General features: G+C 53.2%; 7 protein-coding genes across 7 annotated transcripts; 1 reads left to right on the forward strand and 6 right to left on the reverse strand.

Annotated features, from left to right (window-relative positions):
• Nucleotides 1–166: 166 nt before the first annotated feature.
• Nucleotides 167–2,740, reverse strand: J4E83_006146 (uncharacterized protein; the record flags this gene model as incomplete). The annotated part of the gene is made up of 1 exon (XM_049333061.1): nt 167–2,740. The coding sequence occupies one exon, from the start codon at nt 2,738–2,740 to the stop codon at nt 167–169; it is 2,574 nt and encodes an 857-aa protein (XP_049187751.1).
• Nucleotides 2,741–4,208: 1,468 nt separating this feature from the next.
• On the reverse strand, nt 4,209–4,797 carry J4E83_006147 (uncharacterized protein; the record flags this gene model as incomplete). The annotated part of the gene is made up of 2 exons (XM_049333062.1): nt 4,209–4,492; nt 4,554–4,797. 2 exons carry the CDS (start codon nt 4,795–4,797, stop codon nt 4,209–4,211), a joined length of 528 nt encoding a protein of 175 aa, XP_049187752.1.
• Nucleotides 4,798–5,266: 469 nt separating this feature from the next.
• On the reverse strand, nt 5,267–6,353 carry J4E83_006148 (uncharacterized protein; the record flags this gene model as incomplete). Its single annotated transcript, XM_049333063.1, has 2 exons — nt 5,267–6,017; nt 6,067–6,353. The coding sequence occupies 2 exons, from the start codon at nt 6,351–6,353 to the stop codon at nt 5,267–5,269; spliced, it is 1,038 nt and encodes a 345-aa protein (XP_049187753.1).
• A 2,156-nt stretch (nt 6,354–8,509) lies between these two features.
• On the forward strand, nt 8,510–9,371 carry J4E83_006149 (uncharacterized protein; the record flags this gene model as incomplete). The annotated part of the gene is made up of 2 exons (XM_049333064.1): nt 8,510–8,691; nt 8,741–9,371. 2 exons carry the CDS (start codon nt 8,510–8,512, stop codon nt 9,369–9,371), a joined length of 813 nt encoding a protein of 270 aa, XP_049187754.1.
• A 2,862-nt stretch (nt 9,372–12,233) lies between these two features.
• On the reverse strand, nt 12,234–16,009 carry J4E83_006150 (uncharacterized protein; the record flags this gene model as incomplete). The annotated part of the gene is made up of 5 exons (XM_049333065.1): nt 12,234–12,259; nt 12,310–14,103; nt 14,246–14,306; nt 14,385–15,701; nt 15,812–16,009. The coding sequence occupies 5 exons, from the start codon at nt 16,007–16,009 to the stop codon at nt 12,234–12,236; spliced, it is 3,396 nt and encodes a 1,131-aa protein (XP_049187755.1).
• Nucleotides 16,010–16,553: 544 nt separating this feature from the next.
• On the reverse strand, nt 16,554–18,074 carry J4E83_006151 (uncharacterized protein; the record flags this gene model as incomplete). Its single annotated transcript, XM_049333066.1, has 2 exons — nt 16,554–17,369; nt 17,433–18,074. The coding sequence occupies 2 exons, from the start codon at nt 18,072–18,074 to the stop codon at nt 16,554–16,556; spliced, it is 1,458 nt and encodes a 485-aa protein (XP_049187756.1).
• A 1,319-nt stretch (nt 18,075–19,393) lies between these two features.
• Nucleotides 19,394–20,416, reverse strand: J4E83_006152 (uncharacterized protein; the record flags this gene model as incomplete). Its single annotated transcript, XM_049333067.1, has 1 exon — nt 19,394–20,416. One exon carries the CDS (start codon nt 20,414–20,416, stop codon nt 19,394–19,396), a length of 1,023 nt encoding a protein of 340 aa, XP_049187757.1.
• Between the last annotated feature and the right edge of the window lie 2,996 nt (nt 20,417–23,412).

Here is a 23,412-nt window from a genome sequence, read left to right on the forward strand (position 1 = left end):
GTAGATGAGTGTGTCGAGTAGATGCTAGAGAACCAATATCAATATGTAGTGAGACTGAGTCATGTTGAAAGATCATTGGCATTGGCGTGGAGCCAAGGTTGGTAGAATCGCTACCAAATCATAGACTTGGGCCCACTATTGCAATGCGTACGCCAATCAAATCTCACTATGACCAACCCTCTCCGTCTTCACCCAGTTTAAACAGCCCGTTCTTTTTCTTGTCCGCCGCCCATCGGTCGCACCAAGCCTTCATCTTCTCTCTGCTCTTTGCGCTGCCTACGTTGACTGTCGGGATGATCTTGTCGATGCGCAAAGCGCAGCAAAACATAGTCAGCTCTCTGAAGCTGCTATGCTCACTGTACGGCACACCGAAGCAGCTTGCCCGACTTCCACTCCCGGCTTGCGGCGTCAGTTCTTTCATAGAGAAGGTACTTCTCCAATTGTCGGAATGTAAGACGGTTTGTACTTGGGGTGACTCGGTAAAGCGACCCTTTGGTGGACGATAGTTCCAGCCCGAGGGTCTGAAGCCGACGACGCGCGTAAATGTGTCGGCATAATCGCGCAGGTAGTCGTCCAATGTCTCCGCGCGGATCTCAAACAACGGCGTCATGTGTACTTGAGCTGCCCGAGGATCTGTCGTAAGTAGTGCATCCAGTTCAGGGTCCTCAAGCGCTTTACAGATGCGCTGTTTGTTGGCAGGCGCGAAGATCTTACTTCCCAGGGCCTTCGCAATTCCAGTGCAAATGCGCTCCTTCCCGATGCTGTATGTGCCTACCACAACCAGAAGTCGGCCTCGTGCAGGGCTTTTGGGCTCGCCGGTAGCGTCGGTATTAGAGTCTTTCCGAACGAACTTGACCATGTCTTGGCCTGCGCGGTCTCGCTTCATCTGCTCCCATCCATCGGAGTCGTCCGCGCGGACTTTGCTGAGACTTACGCACATGTCCGCGCAGGCTTGGATGACCTGCTTCTGAGGCGGGAAAGCGTATTTGGGGTTCAGGTAGGTGGTGTCAAGGTAGCAAGCGTCTAGCTTTTGCTGCCGATTCTTTCCACTCACAGCATCGAGGACGTCTGGGCGTAATAGCGGGTGTTCGATGTGCGCTTGACAGGCACGGAAGTCTCCGCAGTGTAGCACTCGTTGTAGCTTCGGGTTCTTGCCCTTGCTAAGTTCCTTTTCGAATAGGAACAGAGAGCTGCCAGGGCAATGATTCGCAGAGATCATTGTGACGTGGACGCCTTCCGTTCCTGGTACTTCTGTCTTTTTCTCAAAATCCAGATCGACCACCCACTTGGGGTCCACACGAAGCTGTTGTCGTACCAAGTTGCCAGTGACTTTGCTACAGTATATCGGTCCATGCTTCCATGAGGAAGTAAGCCCGATGTAATGATCGCTATGGAAATGACTCAGGAAATAGGCGTTCTGACCTTTGACGGCTCCATACCGAAACGCGTCTACAGCAATGAACAACCCTGGCATGATTTTGTAGAATGGGCAGGTGCGTTGGTATGCAGGCTTGCCGCGAGACTTGTTGTTCTCGGCTGCAGCAGATGCCCATGCAGCATCTTCAGCATGGCCGGCCATAAGCTTTGAAAAGGCTGAACTTGGCTGAGCGCTGGGCTTCGCAAGCTGAAACGGGTTGGCTTGGCCAGGTTTAGCTGGTCTGTCCGGCTTTTTGAAGACTTTCGCTTTACTCGTCATGGTCGGCTTGCTCTCCTCCTCAGACTTCACTACAGGTAAAGGGAGCGGGTTGCCGTCTAGGCACGCATTGACGTGTACGGATACGTCTTGTTCTGACAGGCCTGGAAGATTGTTGCCGCATATCGGACAGGAAGGTATATCATTGGTATGTGGCTCTTCGTGTTTGATTTCGGTATCGTCGCCTTCAGGGAATAGAGGTGGCGCGTCGAAATCGTCCGGGTCGCCCTCAAAGCCTGCCTCTTCCATCTCGAGTTTCTGTTGTTCCTTCATCCATCGCCTTTCATCGTATTCTTCGCCTTCGAGCAGATCGTCGTCTTCCAGATCTTCGTATTCCTCCAACTCTTCGCCCCCGTGTTGAGATGTCGATTCGGACTTTATGGGTGTGGTATCGTGGTATCTGGAGTGTTCGGCACTATCCGGGGGTAACAGGTCCTCCGTTGGTTTAGTCATTGGCGATTCCTCATTATGGCTTCGTATGGTCATACCTGGAGTTGTAGCAGGCATTTCCACTTCGTCGTCTTCGGAGTCTGAGTCGTCTACGAAGGGTCCAGACTTCTTCCGCAGTTTTGGCGCTTGCTTAGAAACGTCGGCTGCCAATGCATCCAGAGCATTGCTCTCAACATCAACCGGCGGGGGTGGTGAACAGGCCGGCACAGGCGCTACCGCCTCTTCGCTGACTTTGCGCCTCTTGTTGCTCCCACCAATCTTGTTGTACCGCTCATCGCTGTTGTCTGTAGTCATGACGCCATTGCTCTTCTCGTCGCTCCAGCCCACGTCGTCCTCGTCGCCGTCGAGCACTATCGTTGGGTTTGACCCTCGTTCTTGTAGGAATATACGGCTGTTGATCTCCTCGGCTTTCTTGAAGAATGCCATGATGTTGCCGTTCGGAGTCCCGGCCGGCTTCTGCTTCTTGCCATTGCCAGCGGGCGACTTCTTAGCAAAGTCGGCTGGCGTCAAAGTTGTCTGAACGCTGGTTTTCTTTGGTGGGGGCGCTTTCGTGCTCGGCTTGGGCGCAGCCTTCTTCGTTGCGGTTTTGGCAGCCATGTCTGCCACTCGAGACGATGAGCGGGGTGGCGATGGAGCCCGACCGGTAGAGGGTATTAATCGGGACGATTCGGGCAAAGAGCGGTTTTCTCGAGGATTTCTAAACATTGAAGAAGTAATTGCGCATGGCTGAGTAGTGTTGTGATGCTCGTGTGCTGTGCAATGTGTGAGTGAACCAGTGGCGACCGAGCGGCTTCACGCGCGCCAAGACAAACGCGTCGACACGTGCGGAGACGCGATCTGAAAGTGCAGGCTGCTCAATTACGGCATCTTCTTGCGGTCATAAAGTTCCTCGTGCCTTTCACGAGCCATGCACTTATGATACCCATGGTCTTGCATCTGGCATACTTCTCTAGTATATGCGACCCTCAGCCTGCGAATCTGTTAAGGTTGCTGGCGGATTCGGAGAGCGATTACGTCAGCGAACGCGCTTGTGCCCGCCGCAATGTCTTCCAGGAAACCGGCATCCGTGAGCAGTTGTCTGCGAGCAACTAAGCCTCTCAATTCTCATGCCGTAAGCATTGAAACCTCATCTCCGATTCGATTCGCACTGTTCAACGCATTGTACCCTCACTGTCCATGGCCGGTCTGAAATCCTCAGGGGTCTTTTCATCATGTCTGTTCTTCCTGAACGGGCCCCTCGCCTGCATAGCCACTGCTATAAACAGATAGGTAGTAGGATGGCACGCTCATCCGGCCTAGTATTGGCATAAGGACACGCCCTCGTGGGCCAATTGTCGACAAGCTGACGCGGCCACTGCAAGCTGCTGAACGCCATGTCACGTGGCTTTGACGCCCCCGCGATGACTGCGCTTCACCTCGTCATAGGGCGTTATCAACAACTTGATCGTTGTGGTACGATGCTATTCCCTTCGTGTGCACAATCGCTCGGTTGGCGCGGAATCGCATCCCCACAATTCAATGGCCGTGCTGCCCAGCTAAGATCAGCATCAAACATCACCTCGTATCCCAAAACGGAAGCCCAGCCTCGAGACGATCAAAATAGCAGCACCTCAGAAGTACCATATCTTGAACGCCCTGAGGCATCGAGAATTGTCTCACTCACACGCGATGAAGCGCAGACCCGACGGCCTCTTCCTACTTTTCTTTCGTGTCATGTACCTCACTATCTTCACAGGGTTCACGTGTTTTACCATTCTGGGCTTTGCGGCTATTGGAACTGGCATTGGCATTGCAGCAACAGTTGTAGTTGCTATTGGGTCTGAGGTTGCCTTTGTGCTAGCTAAGAAAGAGGAGGCAGAGAAGCGGAGACAGGAGCGATATCTGGTATGAAAAGAATGTACGGCATGACAATCTCAAAAGGCTCGGGAAAAGAAGAGGTTCAGGCAGAAGGCCACTCATGGAAGAAAGAATTTGCCAAAAGGGAGGATCCCACAACACATATTCCCACACCTTCCGCATCGGCATCGCCGGCGCAACCCATCATTTCGACCAGTTCCGGAGCAACTCAGTTGCCTTTCCATACAGCGGGTCCAGGCGCAGTGTAGCTCGTAGCGATCGGATAGTACGACCACCTCAGCCCAGGATCGTTTGCATTGTATGCTCCAGGGAACGCAACCAGAGGCCCAGGCTGTCCATTACCACTCCCGGTAATTTCGACCTGCGCACAAGACAAATACATCTGCGCGCCGCCGACTGACTGAGCTTGATGGAGAGCGATGGATTCTACACGGACAAGATACTTCCCACTCGGCACGTTCTTAGGGATCTGGAACTGTACTTGCGACTTTCCTGCCCTAACGTTAGCAACTGAAGGCGAAAGGAAGCTACAAGGAGGGGTATGAAGACGTACCATACGCAGGCCATGTGCTCTCCCCACTCGTCAAGGGATTTCCCACCGCGCTGATACTCGCCGCCTTGAACCAAACGTTACCCGCCGGCTCCCACGTATTGACATTCGCACTATCTGGTACTTTCGCCATATAGAACTGCACTGGTCCGAAGTGCGTAATCGATGTCTCAGCAACGAAGCCGAGGTTATCACCAGCAGCGACAACGGCAGTACCCGTTCCAGGACGGTTTTGGAAACAGCGCATGTCGGGACTAGTCACGGACGTAACACCCGAGTTGGTTTGGTAGTTCTTCGTTTGTCTGATTGAAGTCCACTCCGCCGATTCGGGCACGCCATTCAGGATGAGCTTGGAGAAGCGGTCTTTTGAGAGTCAGTTCAACTCTTCCGATTACACTGTAGTGAACTTGCAATGAGCTTGCGCCGTTGCAGCGAGGGCGGAGAGGGCTAGCAGGAGATGCATTTTAGGCTGTCCAGTCGAGAAGCTATTCTGTGAACACCCATCCGAAGCAACTTAGCAACCCGAATAATATATGCAGCAAGGCACTCTGGTCACGCATCGCTTCTTAAATATGCACTAAGATCTTATATTGTTCTCGGCAACTGAGGATGCACAGGCGAGGTGCCTCTAGATTGCTATCATGCAACCCCAGATTGAGCCAAGCAGATAGATGAGGTGCGTGCACAGAAACCACACCACGCCACACTAAACCAATCTACTTGACGAACTCTACCTGAAGTTCGTCTCGTCTGCTGAAAAGGGAACGGACATTTTCCGCGAATCTGGCCTTGGAAAAGTTTCCACGATTTTGTGTGGACCACAAATGTTCGACAGCCGCCACAGACACGTACACTTTCTTGACACCATGGATCTTTCCAATATGAATAAGGGCGCCTTGGTATGTCCAGGGGAAGAGTGCGTCACTGCGCTGCCATTCCTGGTCAAACCATACCGTATTGATAACTCGCTTTTGAGCAGCCGCTCTATTGCCGAACCAATCTTTCATCGTCATCTCGTCCTGGAAGGAGAATTCGTTCAACTCGTACGGAATGAACCGAGTCTCATGATAGATTTGTCGACAGACGGCTTGGAATAGCGCCATGCGATCGTTGGTCGCGGTGATCACTCGTTCGTGTTCAAATCGCTGCTGCTGCGGCTGATGCCGCATAGTAGGAGACACAAGATATGGACGAGATTTGTACGGCTGAGTACGATAGTAGGCCTGCCAGTCAATTGGAAAGACGCAGTTGTGGAACTGCCGCGCTTGTATCAGGGATATCGCCTCGCGTCTATGAGGCGGATCCACACCGAAACGAGCTGGACCGGGAAGATCCACAGAGATGTTCGTGTCGTAGTCGTCAGTGAGGATGTGTACGTGTTGGTGACCAAGAGCATATTCGAAGATGACGCAACGGACTTCTGCTGGGAGAGATAGCAGAGGAGACTGCAAGCTATTACGTTCCACGCTGCGATCTCATTAGCTAAAGAGGAGCTCTACGTGAATTGGATACATACATCGCACTGCGAGGATCATCCGCCGAGAGTTGTGCGTTGAGCTGACTGCCCCGATAGAGGGCGGGTTTATGGCCGTCTCGAAGATCATCTGACCCAGCCATAGCGTCCCTGATCATAGTATCCGCCGAAGAGGTGGACTCGCCATGCTCTATTCGCTGCCTCTTTCGCGCACGCGCGGCTTCTTCGAGCTTCTGGCTCTTGGCGCTGGCCGCGGCGGTATCTAGATCATGGAAAACTTCCTGGGGTCGGTCTTCGGGTTTCGCAAGGCGAACAGAGCGGCGAACCATGGTGATGTTGGGGATTTGTCTCGCTGACGTGTTGAGTGTGGGAAAGAGCGAGTAATAGCTTGAGCAGGCCTTCAGCTCAAGGTAGGTGCAGTGGACCAGTGTGGGTCACCTGGGCAACGGCTGACTTAACCCCTCGCACGTGCTTTAGGCTTCACTGATGCAGCAGTCATTGAGCACCTAGGGTAATGAGATCTAGCAGTAGGACACCATTAGGTGGTGTAGTACGTACCTACGAGTCCGGCTACATCCGACTACGCCATTGGAACATCGGGCACATTAGTATATGGTATATGTCACCTGCACCCTACGCAATCGCTAATGACTGGAGGTGGAGGATCTTCTTAATACCAACAATTTGGCAATATCTTGTGCTGTTACGACTGTATTGGACAATGGCTTCACTGCAAATAGCTACCCAAATACGAGCGTAGAAAGTACGCCAGAGTGTAAAGGCCTAGCGTGTCGTTAGCGTGCCTTCCGAACACTCACATCTATGGGTCGCTGGCTTCCTACTCGCCTAACCCCGTAGCACTCTCAGCGTCCGACGTACCCTCCTTGCGGAGCTTCTACCTAAGAACACCGCTCTCCCCGTTTTCCGACACAACCACGCCCCTTATGAGTCCACTTCCGCCCGTTATGCGCCTCTGCAAAGAGGGAGACACAGTCGAGAGCCATGTACGGCTGGGTCTCACAGAACATGGTCTCCTCAACACAAGCAAATTGGCTGTCTGCCTTATGTGAGCTACGAACGATGCACCCACGGTGACACAAGCTAACTCACGGAAGTGCTGAGAGAAACAGGAGCGCGTCGCCACTTCTTCGTTTGCCGGCAGAACTGCGAAATGCGGTCTTCACAATGGTCCTGCAGAAGCCATGTCTGCAGATACGCGATTTTGTTGTTCACACCCTGACTGCGGATATCATCTTGAGAACACAAATCTGCTACAGGGGACTGAACAAGGCGCTTGTAGAAGATGAAGAAGCGGAATCGTACCCGTTACTATCGCTTGTCTGCAGACAGATGTACGACGAGACTTGTTTGTTACCATACGCCCTGAACTCCTTCGGCTTCACGTCAATGAACGCCCTGAGAATCTGGACATCAAGCCGCCTCCCCATACAGTCACGGCAAATCAAGGTGCTGAAGAGTCCAATATTTTTTGAACGAGCATACTTCGAGCAGTCCTGCAGATTCACAGACCTATTTCCACACCTTGAGGTGCTTTACGTCGACCTATGGAACGCCCGGTTTTCTAGCGAAATGAATGGTTGGTCGGCCGACCAGATTGAGCAGGATATTCAGGAGAGGACTAAAGTACTGTTGCAAAGGGAGAGGAGTGGCCTGAAGATTGTCGTTACTGAGTACACACATGTCGGTGTTGCTGGGACAAATATCCTCCGGGGGGTCTGAAAGAATTGGATACGGCGATGACTGCCAAAAGGGGGTTACAAATGAGATGTGGTGACAGCACAACGTATTTGTCGTTACTGTATTTTATGACCATGGCCGGATTCTGCCCAGGTGCAGAGGTGAGAGACAGCAAGTTCTCTGACGTCATCTTGATACAGAAATGGCTAGACTACATCTGAAGATGCCTCCACCGAAGTCTTTTCAACCGTTCAATTATGGTTCTCCAACTTCAAGCCTTGCATAATATCCCGCTCAGGTACCCCGGAGCTTTATTGCAGAGGGTTTCACGGCACGATGGATGAACAGTCTCTCACTGACCTTATCGCGAAGAGTCGTAGTGTCCATTACATTCACAGGTCGCAGACGAGGATGTCCACACTATACGCACGCAGCACGACTCGCATTATTCCCTGATAAAAAATTAGGTAGTTGTGTCACCGGCAATCACCGGGCCACATATTTTCGAGATGCGGTGAGGTTTCCCGTCAAGTGTTAATTACCCGCGCCGGCAGCCCTTCGTCTCTCTCACCATCACTTTTCATATTGGTCGGCATACGTGCTTCACCAGTCTCAAAGCAGATACTTCATCTCGATCAATCTTCGCACATGTCTCATCTTTCATCGTTCATTTCATCGCCCAATATGCGGACGTCTCCGATTTTGCAGCTATCGAGCTCTCTTGAGTCTGCTCTCCTTCAACCACACACTCTCTTTACACCCAACAAGACCATATCGAGCCTCAAGTATGGGCTCACCCGAACTGTGCGGTCGCTCTGCGGCGCCGAAAGATCACACGATCTCCTCGAAACGTACAAAGGTCGTCAAGAAGAAAGGTCCCACAGTCCGCAAGCCCAAACAACCTGGTCGCAGGTACATGAACGGGCTGATGAAAGCCGAGATTCCTGCTCGCTCAGAATTGATGAAGATGTAGATGCGACTCCACAATATACCTCCTACAAAAGCTGACGCACAACAGCGCCAAAGCCAACTCCATCCAGTCTCCGCTTCTCAGTCTTCCGGCAGAAATCCGCAACAAAATCTGGCAGTATGCTGTTGGCTACCATCAAGTCGACATCCATGATTACTCGTGCGTTCGAAGATGGGATATCAGGCTCACGCATGTCACGCACCCTCTGACCAAAGGCCCGAACACTTCGTCCAGCTTTGTCCAACCCACTTTTGCGGTCCCCAAAGTATGCCGCCAAATGTACGTTGAGTCATCGGAAATGGTCTACAGCTTGAACAACTTCGGATTCGATAATCTGGACACATGTGACCGATGGATCCTGGGCCGCCCACTCGGCCAGAGACGTCTCATCGTCTCAGTGGACATGCCATTCGGGTACTACAGCCTCTACAAGGACGGTTTCCGCAAACTCCTCCGCCAGACGTTCCCGGGTATTGTGAGAGTAAACCTGCACACCAAGATGGCTGAGATGAGCCAACGTATCGTTACTAGCACTTGGTTTCACACAGTACCTACCAGGGAGCCTCTCAACGACACTAAGCAGAGGTTCGTTGACCAGGTCAAGAAGAAGGAGGGTGATGGAATTGAGGTCGGCTGGTACAGTGGGACCGCCAACTCTTTGGTCTACCTGCACTATTGAGAACGTTCGGTATGTTGTGGCGGTTTCTTATGCAGCCAGCCGCTGTTCAAGAGTTTGTTGGGGATGTTGGGGAACGAGGCCTTTGCTGGAAGCCGATACACGACACTTTGCGGTAAGTGTCCTTTTGTAAACTGCCTACGAGATATACACTGACTGAGTCGACCTGCGTTTAGTGCCTACGACCTTCTACGACAAATGCCTGGCAGAGCTCACTTGCATATCAACCTCACCGGTTTGGCATTTGGAGACGCATGGTTCACCTAGCCATTTTGCGCTCAGGTTCCTGGTGCCAAACACCCATTCGAAAAGAGACGACCATCAAGGCACGACTGCAGCCAGACAGAATGAGAAAACCGAATGGGTAAGTATCTTCTTCCATTTATCAGCATTTGTTGCAGCTTTTTCTTCAGCGTTTGTTCCAGCGTTTGTTTCATTTGGGCGTTCACCCAATCTAATACGATCCGATCTTGTGTTTTTTCGTTGAGGCCGCCAAATTTTTGCGCAGAGTAAGTCCCGGGCTATAGATCGGGAGAAAGGTTGTCAAATGGCGAGAAAGAGGGTAGAAAATGATGCCAGGACTTTGGGGAGGGTGGAGTGGCTACAAGAAATTAGAGTCTTCAACACGAAGGTGCTTGCGCTGTCGCACATGATTCACCAAACGTCGACTGGCAGTGAGATTTGGAGCTCCCGATGATGACGAAGGACATGCACTAACAACATCCTGGACTTATCTCTCGTCGTGCCAAGTAATTCCGTCAAAAGAGATGAACGCGATCAACTTTTGGCGTCATACATCAAGAAGACGGGCGCGAATTGGACCTGCCTCAACAGAACAGACAAGCCGTAGATTGGATATGATAAGAAAGACCAGAAGTGGTCAGGTATACTCAAAAACAAAAGGAAAACGACAAGAGTTCATGGACATGCCATCACGACCCAGTCGCACATTCCCCATGCGCACCTTCAACTCAATACCGGTGCCGGCCAACACCCCGTCTGGCCCATCCAGCTACTCCCCATTATCCATCTAACAGCACTCCGCCGCACACTCGCAGCAATCAGCGCAGCACTCGCAACCCTCTTCGCACACGAAACAACAGCACAGTGTCGCCAGACTAGTCTTCTGTTAGCCAAAGTTCAAGCCTCGAGTTATATCGTGCCCACTTACCAAGCCGCCAAGCATCCTCTGTCCTTCTTTTGCTTTGGTTGTGGTGGCGCCTGTTGGTATTGTCCTTGCGGGGGACCGTAGTACATCTGCTGTTGTGGTGGTGGAGCGCCGTATTGTTGGGGTTGGCCGTAGCCGCCGCCTGGGGGACCGTAGCTGTGATGGAGTTAGCACTTGTTCACTCTTTAACTGCGTAAATGTCTTTTGCGATCGAAGGGAGATTTGAGTGTGCGCGCGGCTTTGCGCGATATCGTCAGTCCTTGACGGTCGTAGGAAGCGTACCTTTGTTGTGGGTACTGAGGCTGAGGCCCGCCTTGGTAGTAGCCTTGGTTCGACATGTTGATCTAAAACGGCCTTTGAGATGTTCGTAAGAATGGGAAGTGCGGATCAGAAGTCGCGCTCGTGATTAATTCGATATGCGCACGATAATCGCTCGTTCGTTGGTCGATGATGGAGGTAAGACAAAGGCAGCCGGTAATGGTGAATCAGGCAAGCAGCAGTCGCGCAACCGAGTCTCGTATCCCCAAACCAAGCTTTCGCCGAGGAGCCGTCCGAATCTTAATTTCTCGCTTGTGGAAAACCCGCGTCACCGTTCAAAGTCGTTGCGCAAAGGTCAAAATAAAGCCAGAAGGTAAAGTGAGTATACGGCTGGAGGAAATACAGTGGACCCTTCTTACAGTCCGGGGAGGGGATGCGCCGCCTTTAATCTGCAGCGCGCTCGTTCGCGCCCTCTTTCTCACGCGGACAGGGCAACGCATCACTCGGCCGGTCTATTGGGCTAGTTAGCCTGAGCCACATTCGCTGCCCGGCTGTGCGCCGGGCTATTGGCGCAAATAAGCCGGGGGCGCGAGACATGCTGTGGGCTTTCGTCATCGCCACAGATGCTTGTCATGCTTTTTGACAGTGCCAACGCGATGTCGGGGGATTTCAAGGCGTGGCTGAGTTATGGCCGAAGCTGCGATGATAATGTAGTTGGCCGAGGTCTATCCACGTACTTTACGGTGGGTGCAAGGTCTGGCATCACTCGATGAGCAGAGCCACAGACGCGTGCGCGGTTTTGCGTGGATACGACATCGAATCGGCCTGCTAGCTAGCCAGCCACACATGCATCGCAGGGATATCGTGCCACCTGATGTGTCAGGCTAAGCTTTACTTGGCGAAGGCTTGGTCTCGCATCTGCCTCGCGCCAAGGGTGAACGACAGCTCGAGAACAGGGGTGATTCGTCCTGCACATGTAACGTGTGCAATGTCTGTTATCGCAATGCCTTGTTAGAAGTATTCCAAGGTTAGTTGACGTGCAAAAGTTCACGTATTATCGAGACTGCATCTCCCCGCCAATCCTCTGAGCAACTCAGCCATCACGCCACGCATGTCAGCCGCAGTCTAGACCACACCATTGCCGGACCGATAGTACCACGTCCACATCTGAACTAGAGGTTCACTCAATTTGAAAAGATGGCTACAGAGGGCAAGATGCTAGCAATGAGGGCAAAACGAAGCTGGTAATTCGGAGTGTTACGTGCACGCAAATGCTATGTGGCTTGATGAAGAATGCTATCGAGCCTTGCGAACCCACTCCGCCAAACAACAAACAGATACGGTAGAACTTATGTACATATACAGTAGCAGGGTAATTAAGTGGATGCCCCTAGGTAAGCAAAGGGGTACGAAAGAACAAACAACCACCATGAGCGAGATTAGAAGCCGAACGGGTTTTGGGGTGCTGGTCAACGATTAGAGAGGTCTTGCATAGGTATTTTGTCGAACACTTACTGGCATTAGCAAGGTTCGCCCTCCCCGTCGGCTGGGGCGTTAGCTTCTTTGCGGGCTGTACACCAAACTTGATGGTCGGTGGTGGGCCAGTCTTCTGGGGCACCAAAGGCTGCGCCTGGGGCATTGGCGGCATGGGAGGGACAGGCGGCGGGCTTTGGTTCGACATGTAGCCAGTCGGCTGTGGCGCAAGGGCCGGGGGTAGAAAGCGGTTGACGCCAGTCGCCTGGGGGTTAAGCGGCGATGGTTGGAACGAGTTGTACCCCGTAGGCTGAGCCTGTAGTGGTTGGAAAGGTGCCCGTGGTGGGTCGGCAAAAGGGCTGCCATTCCCGAAGCCTTGTGTGAAGTGTGGCTGCTGCTGCTGGAAACCTGTCTGCATGGGCTGCTGGAAGCCAGTTGGCTGCTGTTGTTGGTATTGAGCGAAGCCAGTTTGCATTGGCTGCTGCTGGGGTGGAGACATGGGGTTGTAGCCTGTAGGTTGAGGCATCATGCCGTTCTGCTGGAATCCGAAACCGCCATTTTGCTGTGGGAAGCCTGTCATTTGCTGTTGCATTGGTGGCATACCCTGCATGCCTTGGCCCTGTCCAGAGTTTTGACCCATGAGGTTGGGGTTGTATCCTGTGAGCTGAGGTTGTAGGGGTGGTGGGGGACCGAAAGCACTTTGTTGTGGGTTCTGAGGGGCAGAAGAAGAACGCTGGGGCGGTGGAGCGATGAGACCTCCAGGACCCTGCTGCTGGGGAGCTTGTGGGCGCATGCGCGGTGGGGCCATGTTGTGAGGTTGGGTAAGGGCCTTGATAGCTGCAACCTGCTCGAAAAGGGTAGGAGTAGCGCCTGTTGGCTGCGGTTGCTGAGCGGGTGCTGGAGGCTGTTGAGCAGCTGCTTGTGCGGGCTGAGGTGCTGGAGCAGGAGGCGTTGGCTGCGCGATCTCGTCAGGCTTGAGTGCAGGCATGTCTAGAAGAGACAAATCGTTCATGGATCCAGTCAGCTGGGGTGGTTTTGCGGCAGGGGCTTGTGCTGCAGGTGGAGATGCTGTCTTGTCAGCTGTTGACTTGGATGGCTTGACATCCCACGCATTGTCGTCAAACCCATTCGCTGTCTTGTCAGATGTCGCTGCTGACGTCCCGTCTGTGGGCTTCTTGACGGCCTCATCGGACTTCGGTTCAAACGCCTTTGGATCAACGACATCGTTCGTCTCAACTGGTGGTGCAGGACGTCCCTTTCGGGTGTTGTTTCTCAGTGCACCTCCTGGACCTGAGAACAGTCCACCAGAAGCTCCCTCTCCTCCCTCTTCAGCAAAGCTAACACTTCGCTTATCTCTTCCAAACTGCGCATCCAAGTGCTTGGTCACACGGAGAATGTCACCTTCCTTGAGACCCAACGTACGTAGAAGCCCAGGAGTGATGTCTGGAATGTTTTCTTCCGTCATCTCGTCCTTGGTGAATGCCCTGGCGTACCGTTCGCAGATCTGTGGGTTGACACCACACTTGAGGAAGAAGTCGAACCAGTCGTATTCCGGCTTCTTCTCGACAGAAATACCGGTTGGACCTGAGTCCTTCCCGCGAGGCTGTTGCATGCTCCTCCTCTTCAAATCCGATAGGGGTTTGTCGTCATCTAGAGACTCGCCTGTGACGCGTTCGACGTACTCGAGGTCTTCTACTGACATCTTTGTGACAGGTACAGCGATCTTGACGCCATTGACTTTGTGTAGGTGGATCTTGCCATCCTTGATGAGAATGAACTCTGCCTCGACCTTGAACGATCCGGATCGGTCGGTCCAAGTGCGTACCTTGGCGGAATCTAACAAATTTGGTCAGCATCCTTGTACACAATACGTGTTCTGTTGTCCCACTAGGTAGATGTTCGGCGCCCACGAACGGCGCAGAACCCTTTTCGGTAGACAGATCAAGAAACTCAAGTAGTGAAATTGCTGTATACTGACTTGGTTTGGAGCCGGACTTTGAACTCGAGTCCTTTGCGGAGCTTTCGCGCTTGCTTGATCTCTGTGAAGTACGACGATGGTCAACGTTTGTTTGCATAAGACTAGAGTTACGCGAAGGCAAGTGCAGGCCAGGGCCTACCTGATCGTTCCTTGCCTCACTTTCTGGCTTCTTCCGTCTCGCAGCCTGACGAGCAAGCTCTTCCTCCTCCCGCCTATTCTGTTCGACGACGGATCGGCCAGCGTTGGTTCCCGATCGAGCGATGGCAGCTGCGGGAGCGTGTATGGGGACGGTTTCTGTGACCTCAACGTAATTAGCTGGTACCACACCCTCTTTGCCATTCTTCAGCCGCCTGACTTTCCACCACTCGTCACTTGCGGAATCGTCGAGGACTAAGATCTCGTCGCCGAGACCAACGGTAACTTCGTCATCACCCTGTGCCATGAAGTCAAAAAGCATAACTCCCTTCTTCTGCACATTAGAGTTTCCGGAGCCAGCAGCGAGTACTTCGCGGAGTCCTGCGCTCTTGGCCGCTCCTGCAAGCTCACCAAGCGCGAGCATGATCTCCGATGCAGTGTCTTTAGCACCACAGTGGAAGTCGACACTCTTGCTTGGCTGCTTAAGCTCCATGAAGATGTGTTTGCCTTCTTGCGAGTAGTATTCCATCTTGTCCGCGCTCCATTCCTGTTGCGGCCCGTCGCGCGACTTCTCGGGTGCAATCATGATCATTCCTTTCGGGATGTTGACACCCAGGGTGATTGGCATTTTCTTATTCTTGCCCGGCTGTGTAATGTACTCGTAGATGTTGTACAAATGGTATCCCGACCCCGACATGGGTGTCGCGGGCTGCTCGTCCCTGCTCGGAGGATCATATTGGTCGAACGTGACGCTTCGGGGCGGTGGCGATCTGACTGGGGGCGATGGGGATCGCGCGTGTGCGTATTGGGTAGGCGGCGGTGAGTAGACCTCGGACTCGGGTCGCTGGGGAAGACGGGGTGCTGGCACTTCTTCGTCCGACTCTTCCGGGGTAAATTGCACGCGTCGTTGCTGTCGCGGAGGCGCGCTTACGTTGGGCGGAGGAGAAATAGTCGATCGCGGTGCTGCCTCTTGCGACTTCTTCTGTATGATGCCAGCCAGGGCCGCAGCCGGACTCGGTTGTGGAGGCGTGTCTGGAGTAGGCGGCTGATCGTCATCGAAAGAGTCGGTCGCCGGTGGCATGGGCGGGCGACTAGGCAGCGCGGGAGATGGCGCAGCTGGTGCTCCTGCCGCTGCTCCCTCTTCAGTGAGCTCGATGTAGTTCGCGGGCGCAAAGCCATAGTCGTCGGCAACTCCCACCAGTGTCCAGTCTGGATCTGTGGTATCGTAGACATCTAGGACGGCGTCCTCCTTGAACGAGAGCTCCTCGTCCGTCTGGCGGTCGTAATCGAAGAGGGCTTTGGCTTGTGCGACTGGGGCGGCCTATACGTATCATCAGTCTCTATCCTGCAGCATTCCACACAATGCCTGGTGCAGCGTTGGGCATGGTTGCGACGCGGATTGGGCTGTCATCGGGGTGAGGCGCAGCATACCTCTTCAATGTAATTGTTCGGGATCAAGCCCTCGGGCTCTTCCTCGTCGCCATCGCGCCCCTTCTTCTTTGCTTTCCACCAGGCGTCGATGGTCGACTTCTCCAGCACCATCAAGATGTCGCCCTCGTTTAGGGCGATCTCATTGTCGCTCTGGGGCTCATAGTCGTAGATGGCGCGATATATGCCGAGGAACACCATTGTGGCGGCTACACGTGCGGCGCAGTCTCAAAAAGCGTGTATGGCGTGGTGAAGTAGATTACTGAATGTGTGTACGGCCGGCGTCGATGCGCATAAGCTCGGCGGAGGGCCACGGGGGTGCTGTTGCCCGGTCGAGGGGCCAGCTGGACAGGGGGAAGCTGCGTGACGCTACCAAGTCGGCGCCAGCAGCTGGAGAAGCAGAAAACAGCGAGATTCGAATAGAACGGGTTGCTTGGGGCGGTAGGCCGGGACTGCGGGATCGCTCGTGCTGTAGCAGCGGAAGTGGTGAGGCAGCTGCGAGTTGGGTCGACGATGCAAGTGAGGACTCAGCACGAGCCAACTGTCCCATACGGTCGTCCCCACCGACGACGTCAACCCGCTTTCATCCCATGTTCCTGCGACTTGTCAAGCATGCCGGCGGACGACTACCTGCATGACAAGTTCAAAAGACTACATGAACTCAACCAGAACCAGGCATCTCAGTATATTGGTAGAGTAGATATTTCTTAGCGTCTGCCTTAGCTCAACCACATTCGCCCTTCACTCAGTACGTAAACCGGAAACCTTCTGTTCCCTCTAGGAGACGCTTCCCCCTAGTCTGCCGCTTGTTCGCCATGTAGAAAAATACCGAGAACACTCCCACCAATCCAATGATCAAGAGGTGACTTCCTATGCTGACCCAGATGGCCGTCATATACCTCGGACTTTCTGGTGCTCTCACAATGAAGCTTCCAGCGATACCGCCAGCGCCGTTGAAAGCTGTGACCATTGCGGCAGTAAAAACCCTCTTCCACTGGCCGACAATGTTGTTCGCCTGATAAGTCGCCATGGCCGCCCAATTCGCCACGTACGCTCCGGTAGCAAGGTAGGTGCCTATATACCTCACGGTGACCTGGTCCGAGAAACCCAGCATACAGAAACCTACAATCAAAGACACGCAATTGAAGACTATGATAGGCCCTCTCAACTGGAACTTGTCGCCGACGATCGAGGACAGGATAGCGGGAATAACAGCGTAGTAGTAAGGTGGTGCGGATAGCAAAATCGCCTTGTTTGAAGAGAAGCCCATGCCGGTTTGCAAAATGATAGGTAGGAAGTAAGACAGCGATGTCGAGACGAGGTTCTGCAGGAAGTAAAGGGTGCAGAAACCGTACACCTTCAGATCCTTGGCGTGAACGAAGACTTTAGACCATGCGAAGTCGTCGGGTTTGACATCGCCTCTGTCGTTGTCGATTCGAGAAGACGCCAGTGCACTTTCGTGGGGCGTGAGGAAGTAGAAGGAGTTTTGGGCATGCTCTGGGAAGTCGACCATCCACCAATATGTCAAAATACCGAAGAACGCAGTAATGCTACCCTGTACCTAAAGATTGGTGGATGGAATCAACATCTGTCTCACATCAATTTGCACACGGATATCACTTACAACAAACATCCACTGCCAACCCTTGAGATATTTGCCGTCGAGCTGATTGAGTCCAAAATTAACGATGCCACCTGTTGCCAAGACAATGACTTCGCCACTCTGCATCAGAGCAAAGCGAAGCTGTTGCTCTTTCCGTGTATACCATGTTGAGATGAGATACGTCAAGCCGGGATAAATTCCCGACATAGCTATTCCGAGCAGAATGCGTAGCGCGATCATCTGTCGCCATGTCTGCACGAAAGCTGTGCACAGCGTAATGATGCCGAAACAGAAGGTGATGAAGGCAAACCAGATACGCGGTCCGAAGGTGCGCACGGCGATTGTCGATGGTAGCTGGAAGGCAATGCTCGCGATCGTGAAGATAAATATGGAAACAGAGTATCGGTTGCCGACATTCAATTCCAGATCGCTGAGCATAGAGGTGACGGATGCGCTAGAGATGACGCCGCTGTCAAGTAGATTGAGCGAGCACAAGATACCAGCAATGCTGCAAAGTCGAAGATCGACCTTTAGGCGGATACTGTTGCGCCACTCTTCTTCGATCCTATCTCTTTCTGCATCGTCAATCTCATCGTGCTGTTGGTCGTGTAATTCTCGGATGGACTCGTCCGTTGACTGTTGGCTGGTTGCACTCTTCTTCATGTTCTCGCGATTGGAAGGGATGAGGGGTAGCAGGAGTCTGCGACGAAAAGCTCATCATGTAGGTCGCCTGTGGAAAGAGCCAGAACGTGCTTATCGTAGCACAATCCAAATTGGTGTACATATCCGGCTGCAGAAGCTCCGCACTTTCCCAGGTGCAGATCTCCAGGGCTCCGTTGCTTACCGAGGCGCGGTTCCGCACGATAATTCCGCAGCAGATTACTTAGCAATGACCAAGCCGCTGATGTGGAGATCTGCATGCGGCTATCATAGACTTACTTGTCGCACATGTCGTCAGGCATGTTAAAGCGCCGTCCGAGTCTGGCGGGAGGCTGACGTTGCGAACAGATGGACTTGACATGCAGAAAAGCAGGCATCATCGGGGGTGGCCAGGATTTGTGTCGCAATTCCAAGGTTTGCTGCATGCACACTATTATGTTTTAGTAAGTAAGTTGTTCCCAGATGATGTATACTTTCAATTAGCTATCTTCCTGAATGCGACACAAATTGTATACAACGCTAGTGGCGTAGCTCTAGTGAGCAAGACAGAGCCTCAGTCTTGGGTAAGCCGGTATATGCTGTCCAAATGCCGTAAATAAGAAGACGCCTGCAGTCTCTGAGCGAACATCGGACTTTGCCATGCGACTGTGATACACATCACACATATCCCGAGAACACAACTCGATCCTGACAGGTCGGTTTCACGCACAATGTGATATACCACAAAGTCATACATGGAATTGGTGAGGTGGTCTGTCACGTACAACTTGAACTTCAAGGATGCGACATCAGTTTGCATTCGCAAAATCCAATCTGGGGGAATGGGATGATATTGATTTTCTCCGATGAAGGAAGACCCTTTCTAGTATAGCCACTGGCTCTCCTGGCCAGTGGTTTGGGTATCTTCGCCAAGCTAGATAGCGAGTGTGGGTATTGATCGTAACAGACAAGACAAGAAGAAGAAAAAAAGATAATGAAAAGATACAAAGGATAGTCCACAATTCAGCAGACGAGAAATAGCAAGTAACAACAGAACTCCCAACATCCGAGTGAGTGCCGTATGCTCCGACCGCCCTGCCTTATGTGTGACCCGAATCCGACCCAGTCCATTGATAAGACAATTTGTGTGTGAAAGTGTCATTAATCTGACAACAGGGGTAAAATGCATAAACCAACCGGGTGTCCCAAAAGCACTCGCTGCGTAAGTCGTGAAATGAAGGGGAGCTCCTTGGAGGAACTCTCAAGAAGATCAGGTGTCGAAATTAAAAGGGTATAGAAATCAGATCGACGGAAGTGGGCAGAGGCCCGGGCGGGAGGACAGCCTAGCCTTCATCCTCACCATCGTCTTCGTCCTCATCTTCATCCTCTTCGCTCGTGCTGTGACGCTGCACGGCACCTGCCTTGTTCTTCTTGATGGTAGGTGTTCCCTTGAGTTGTGTAGATGATGCCTTGCGCTTGGGGCCAGAGCTGGCAGGCTTGGGAGGCATGGACGCGTTTTCCTTGTTGCCGTCTTCACCCTCGCCTTTTCCGGCTGCGTTGTCCATCGCAGCCACCTCTTCTGCGGTCAAGAAGCGACCGCCAGGACCACGGGGACGGCGCATGGCGTGATTGTGCCTAGACTCGTGTAGGTATGGCTTTCGACCCTTGGATGTCAGCCTGAGTGCATCCTCGAGTTTCTGTCGCGCGAGACGCCTTTTCAAGATGCGATGGAATTGTTTCGCGTTGACATAGAGTGGCGCCTCTTCTGGTTGTGCACCTCCAGCGACAAGCTCAGGCGATTGTTGGTGCTGCGATTGCTGGGGCATCGGAGGGACGGAGGGTCTGGGGCCGCCATGGTTCATGACAGGCTGTGGCTGCTGCATCGCAGGACTACTGATTTGAGTGCTCATTCGCCTTTGTTGCATCTGAGTCGGGGTCATCTGAACTTGAGATGGGAGCGCGTTGTTCATCGCATTGGAAACGTTTGTCGGCGATCGTGGGGCGCGTCCATCGCCCTTCATCTGGGATACTGACATGCGTGGAGATGCGCGTGGGTCTTGTGCTAGTTGACCTGAGATGGCGGTTTGATCGTAGTATCCGGCTGGTCCTGCTGCAGCAGCCGTAGCTAGCGCAGCAGCCTGTTGGTGTTGTTGCTGTTGAGAGGGCATGTATGGATTTTGCATACCAGCCATGTAGGCCTGATGCTGAGGGAAGCCCATCTGCGGGTGGTGCTGGGGATGTGGTTGGCCGTTATGCGCGAAGTTTCCATTCGATGGAAGGATTGGGGACGACTGCTGCTGTCCGAACTGCATTTGCTGCGGGTTGGGCGCGGGCGCATGCCCGTGGAATTGTGCGTAGTCGGTCATGGCTGTCTACAATGCGTAGATTGTGGGCCTATTTGGGTGAAGACGAGGTAGCGAGAGGCTCGCAGTTGAGGCGCGTAATACAGGCAGGCGGTCACGTCGCGGCAGGGCCGATACTTGATGCGCTGTCAATGGCCAGGCGTGCTTGAGGCGAATTCGCTAGAGCACACGGCTTTAGCTTCCAGGTTTGAGGCGCAGCAGTGGTGATTGGACGTCGAGGGGCAGTGCGCGTTTACAAATGATGGAGCGATTTGTCGAGGATGAAGCTGCACTCTAGAGGCCCGCGCCGTAGTAGTGGGGAAGAGCCGTTGCAGGTATTCACCAGTCACGAGAGGAAGATGAGAGTCGCCTACGATGATTGTCAGCCAAATCAAAAGAGCATTGGACGCTGTGCTGGCGGGGTGGGCGATTGGAAGGGATGATGCGCTGGCATATGCATGCGCGGTGAGCTAGTGCGCTTACCTTGTTTCGTCAGTTGGCGGGCGTCAAGGTCGTATTGCCGGTCTGAATGCTCTTCGGGTTTGAAGTCTAGGGCGACCAGCGAGCGGACAAATGTATATTGTCGTTGCGCAATGACAGCTTTAGCAGCGGCGTGGTCCAAGTAGCGGACAGAACGCGGGATACAAAAGGCTTGGTGAGCTTTGTGTTGCCTTGAATGCGACGTCAGCCTCTAGCATGTGAAGTGGAGGCAAGGCGCGCGAATGTGTAGCACCAGAGCATGCGGCATGCCTGTAAGCCGAAAAGGAAAATGAGAAGCATAGCGAGGGACGGTAATACAGTCTTGCGACGGCGACGGGAGTGTCTGAAGCGATGCGCCGTCGCTTGAAAGGACTTGATCGTCGGGCATGGTGATAACGAGTTGCATAGCGCGACGGAGTGGACTTACAGGTGCTTGCGTCTTGCAGGAAGATTGGATCCCGTGATCTGCTTGCCGTTCTATGGCTGCCCAGGTGGGAGATGCAGACAGGTCTTGAGTCCGGCCTGACGAATTGCTGAGAGCCGAGAGCAGGCGGTGCCTTTTGGAGGCAAAGCAACCTTGGGAGCGGCGGAGAAGCTAGGGTGTATTCTTGTGGTGTTCCGCGCGCCAGTCCGCGCAAACACGTCTTGAGTGAGATGAAGATGGCGAACTTTAGTGAGGGAAAAATGATTCGTCGAGGAAGGAACGAGGGCAGGCGCTGAGGACGCTTTCTATTCGTGCCTGCCCAACGCGCTAAGCGAGCAGGGACCCGCTTAATACCTGGTGAGTCTAAGGCAGCCACACACGGCATCTCTCTACGTCACGACGAGACGGTATGCCGCTTCCCAGACGGAACGACACAGATGAGTGCGCGTATCTGTCTCTCCCCATTTCATTCTCGAGTTTTCACGTTGATACTGAATGATGGCAGAGTGTAGGCCATTCGAGCGGGGTTGAGATGCAAGAGCCCGAGGCTAACCCGACCCGTGACGCTCGTGGAGAAGGCACGTGCATTTCCAGCCTCCGCGCCGCCCGGGACTATCCATCTTCTCCTCACACGCGCTGCGATATCGAATTTCCTGGTTCAGACAAATCACAATTCACGCGACCTAAAAAACAATCGGACAATTTGGTGTATAGCCAACTGCAGGCGTCAGCTACGCTGGCATATCGCGGGTGATTGGCGCCCCGTCGAAATTGCGCCCAGTGCCCCCAGACGGATGATCCGTCGGGGCTGTAGGCGCCAAACTCTGAACGAGCTCTAGCTTCTGAACCCACCACAGCGATTCCCAGCAATTCCCAGCAGAACGCTCCGCATCGAACAAGGAGTCGTTTGCGCAGCTACCTTCCATAGCCTTCAACGTCTGGACGCGCTCGACTAAAAGCCGCCTCCTACGTCTATTGGCCCAGTTCCTGTCTCGCCTCCGTCTCAACCCATCCAGCATGATCTGGATAGCTCAATGTCATGGAGTACCACGTGAGCAAACCTCATTTCTTGCCTTCTCTTCAGACCTGCATATGTGCACCGCCGTCACATCAGCTGTAGCGTAAGCACAACAGAATGCAGATGCAAGTGGGCCAAAGTCAGACCCAGCCTCCACTTCGACGTCCAAGCTTGTGATCGTCAGACCCTGCTTCGCACGGGAAAAACTGTACAAAACAAAGGAAATGCTCAAGCTGGACTGGGAACCTGGCTCTTCGAGCCGAGACGCATATCGTCCCTGGTCTCAAGACCGGTAAGCCTGAAAACCAGCCACCGATTTCTCCTGTGTCGCACATCGCTGCGTCATCCTAACCTCCACGCCTCGGGCCCGCGACAGTGGCTCGGCCGCTCTGCCAAGTCACACCACTTTGTTGATACTTCGGCCCATCCCTAACATGTGCTCTCGTCCGCGGCTGAAGACGGATGTCATCTATAATGCAACCACTACTTGGATGTAAGGGGCACTAACTCCTTGCCCGGATCTTTGCTTCGTGTTGCTTCGGCAAACCCGTCAACTCTAATGACACCCAACCCTACCTCTGCCGGCATGCTGGGGGTAGTTTGGGTAGTATCAGCCGTTGTTGCTTTTGTTCTGGACTCTGACCGCGATGATGTGATTCCATTTGTCCAGGTTCCACGACAGTCAATCAAAAGCCTCACTCATGCCGTCGCATTTACGCGAGGTGTGATCCCAAGTACCAGAACCGTACCGATCCAGCTCGGCTACATATCTGCCAGCCCTAAAACGCAGCGTATCAGTTTCGATTGCTCATCACGTTAATCTAATCAGGTTACATCTTCCGCTGACGTGCATGATCCCCTCCACGCGTTCATCCTTCGTTTACCACAAGCTTGGTGTGCAACACATGAGGGCTTTTACAGGAAGTCGGCATTTGCAGAACTCGTCGTTATCGCACCACCCTTCATTCCGCTCTTTACAGCATAAATACCGAATCTTTGCCTCGATAACGAAATAATCAGTGGTGTAATATTGGGTTCTTGCTAGAGTTTAGTTCAACTGCTCCACATGGGCTTATCCGGACACCCGTAGCCGTCCGT

Source organism: Alternaria metachromatica (assembly GCF_023757995.1).
Source record: "Alternaria metachromatica strain BMP 0045 chromosome Unknown scaffold_13, whole genome shotgun sequence".
Lineage (NCBI taxonomy): Eukaryota > Fungi > Ascomycota > Dothideomycetes > Pleosporales > Pleosporaceae > Alternaria > Alternaria metachromatica.